We start from the raw sequence: 1876 nt of genomic DNA on the forward strand, positions 1-1876 counted from the left end.
ACAGGTTTGTTGTCATGATTCAACAAAAATAATTCTCTTGAACTTTCAGTTTAGGCTTCAAGTACTGCAGTAATTCGGCTTTAATATTCATGGGCTTCATCACAAGCATCTCATCAGGAAAAAAGGAGATTAAAACAAAGCTCAAATGTTAACACAGTGTCTGGTTTATCATGGAGATCATGTCTCTTCCACATAGAGCAGCAAATTCATAGGATCCATGACAAACCTCGTATTGATTAAGGTTTTGCATAGAAGGTTTTACAAGGATTTGCATGGAAGATAAGAAATCATATCAAAAATTCTCTGCCTCGCTGGGAAGCATGGCTTCCTCTTCACCATTCCTTTCAGGGCTTCCCACACTTTTTCATTTCTCAGGCTGTAAATAAGGGGATTCAGAAGTGGTGTCACCACAGCTGTCAGAACGGCCACCACTTTGTTGAACTCCAGAGAGGAGCTCTGGGCTGGCTGAGCATACATAAAAATGGAGCTGCCATAGTAGATTGCCACCACTGTGATATGTGAGGCACAGGTAGAAAAGGCCTTGCGCCTCCCAATGGCTGATGGGATCCTAAGCACAGTGGAGATAATGTAGATGTAAGATACTGTGATGAGCAATAGAGTTCCCACAAGCATAAAGGAAGCAAGAAGCACAACAAGTTCAATGAGCTGTGTGTCAGAGTAAGAAAGCTTCAGGAGTGGGGTGCTGTCACAAAAAAAGTGATTGATTACATTTGGGCCACAGAAAGGTAGCTGGGATATCACAACCGTTGGCCACAGGATATGCAAAAAGCCTCCCACCCAACAACTAATCACCATAGAGATGCAAACATGACTGTTCATTATGATGGGATAACGCAGTGGGTTACAGATAGCGACATAGCGGTCAATGGACATCACACTCAGAAGAAGCAACTCGGTGGAACCCAGGAAGAAATAGAAGTGGCACTGAGCAATGCAAGATGAAAATGAGATGGTCTTCTTCTTAGCCAGCAAGTTAGTCAACATCTTGGGCACAATGGCTGAGGTGAAGAATATTTCCAGAAGGGAAAGATTTCCCAGAAAGAAGTACATGGGTGTATGAAGATGAGCATCAGTTATTACAACACTAATGATAATCAGATTGCCCAAGAGGGTGAGAGTGAAAACAACAGAGATGATTGCAAAAAGGGAAATTTCTAACACCTGGACCTGAGGAAATCCTAACAGAATGAACTCCGTCACAACTTGTCCAAGGCTCTAGTTATTATTGATGGTCACTGCATCCATCTGGGGTTTCATCTGGAGAAATGGAAAAATGTGAGTCCTATTAGAGGATAGAAATTCAATCACAATCACGATTAACTGGAAGAACAGAACATTGCTCTCACTATTGTCTTGCAGAACTACATACTAAAAAGAAAGAGTTGGGATGAATTGTATTTTTCAAGGAAATATTTGGGAAATGAAATAACGCACAGAACATAGAACAGACAGAGAGATCATAGATGAAACTCAATCAGCCAAAAATTCTATACCTACAACATTTCACATTTATTGTATATTAGAAATGTCAAAGAATTAAGTGAATTTTCATATCATCTGGAGGTTTAGTAATGCAAAAATAAAAACCAGGTGTTTCTTTATACATCAAATATTTATTTATTGTTTATTTATACCTTGTTTTTAGTCCAAGTAGTCTTGACTTACAACCATTTGTTTAGTGACTTTTTGAAGTTACAACAGCATTGAAAAAGGTGAACTATGGCCAATTTTCACACTTACGGCCATTGCAGCATCTCCATTGGTCAAACAACCAAGATTTGGATGCTTGGCAACTGTCATGCATTTATGACAGTTGCAGTGTCCTTGATCATGTGTTCATCTTTTGTGACTCTCT

General features: G+C 39.6%; 1 protein-coding gene across 1 annotated transcript; it reads right to left on the reverse strand.

Moving 5' to 3' along the window:
* Nucleotides 1-258: 258 nt before the first annotated feature.
* Nucleotides 259-1127, reverse strand: OR9A2 (olfactory receptor family 9 subfamily A member 2). The gene has a single exon (XM_070736824.1). It carries the CDS (start codon nt 1069-1071, stop codon nt 259-261), a length of 813 nt encoding a protein of 270 aa, XP_070592925.1. The 5' UTR covers nt 1072-1127.
* Nucleotides 1128-1876: the final 749 nt, after the last annotated feature.

This window comes from Erythrolamprus reginae, chromosome 2 (genome assembly GCF_031021105.1).
Source record: "Erythrolamprus reginae isolate rEryReg1 chromosome 2, rEryReg1.hap1, whole genome shotgun sequence".
Classification (NCBI taxonomy): domain Eukaryota; kingdom Metazoa; phylum Chordata; class Lepidosauria; order Squamata; family Dipsadidae; genus Erythrolamprus; species Erythrolamprus reginae.

Excerpts from the sequence above, each read along its gene's own strand:
- OR9A2 (XM_070736824.1), bottom strand. The coding sequence starts at position 1,071 with ATGTACTTCTTTCTGGGAAATCTTTCCCTTCTGGAAATATTCTTCACC.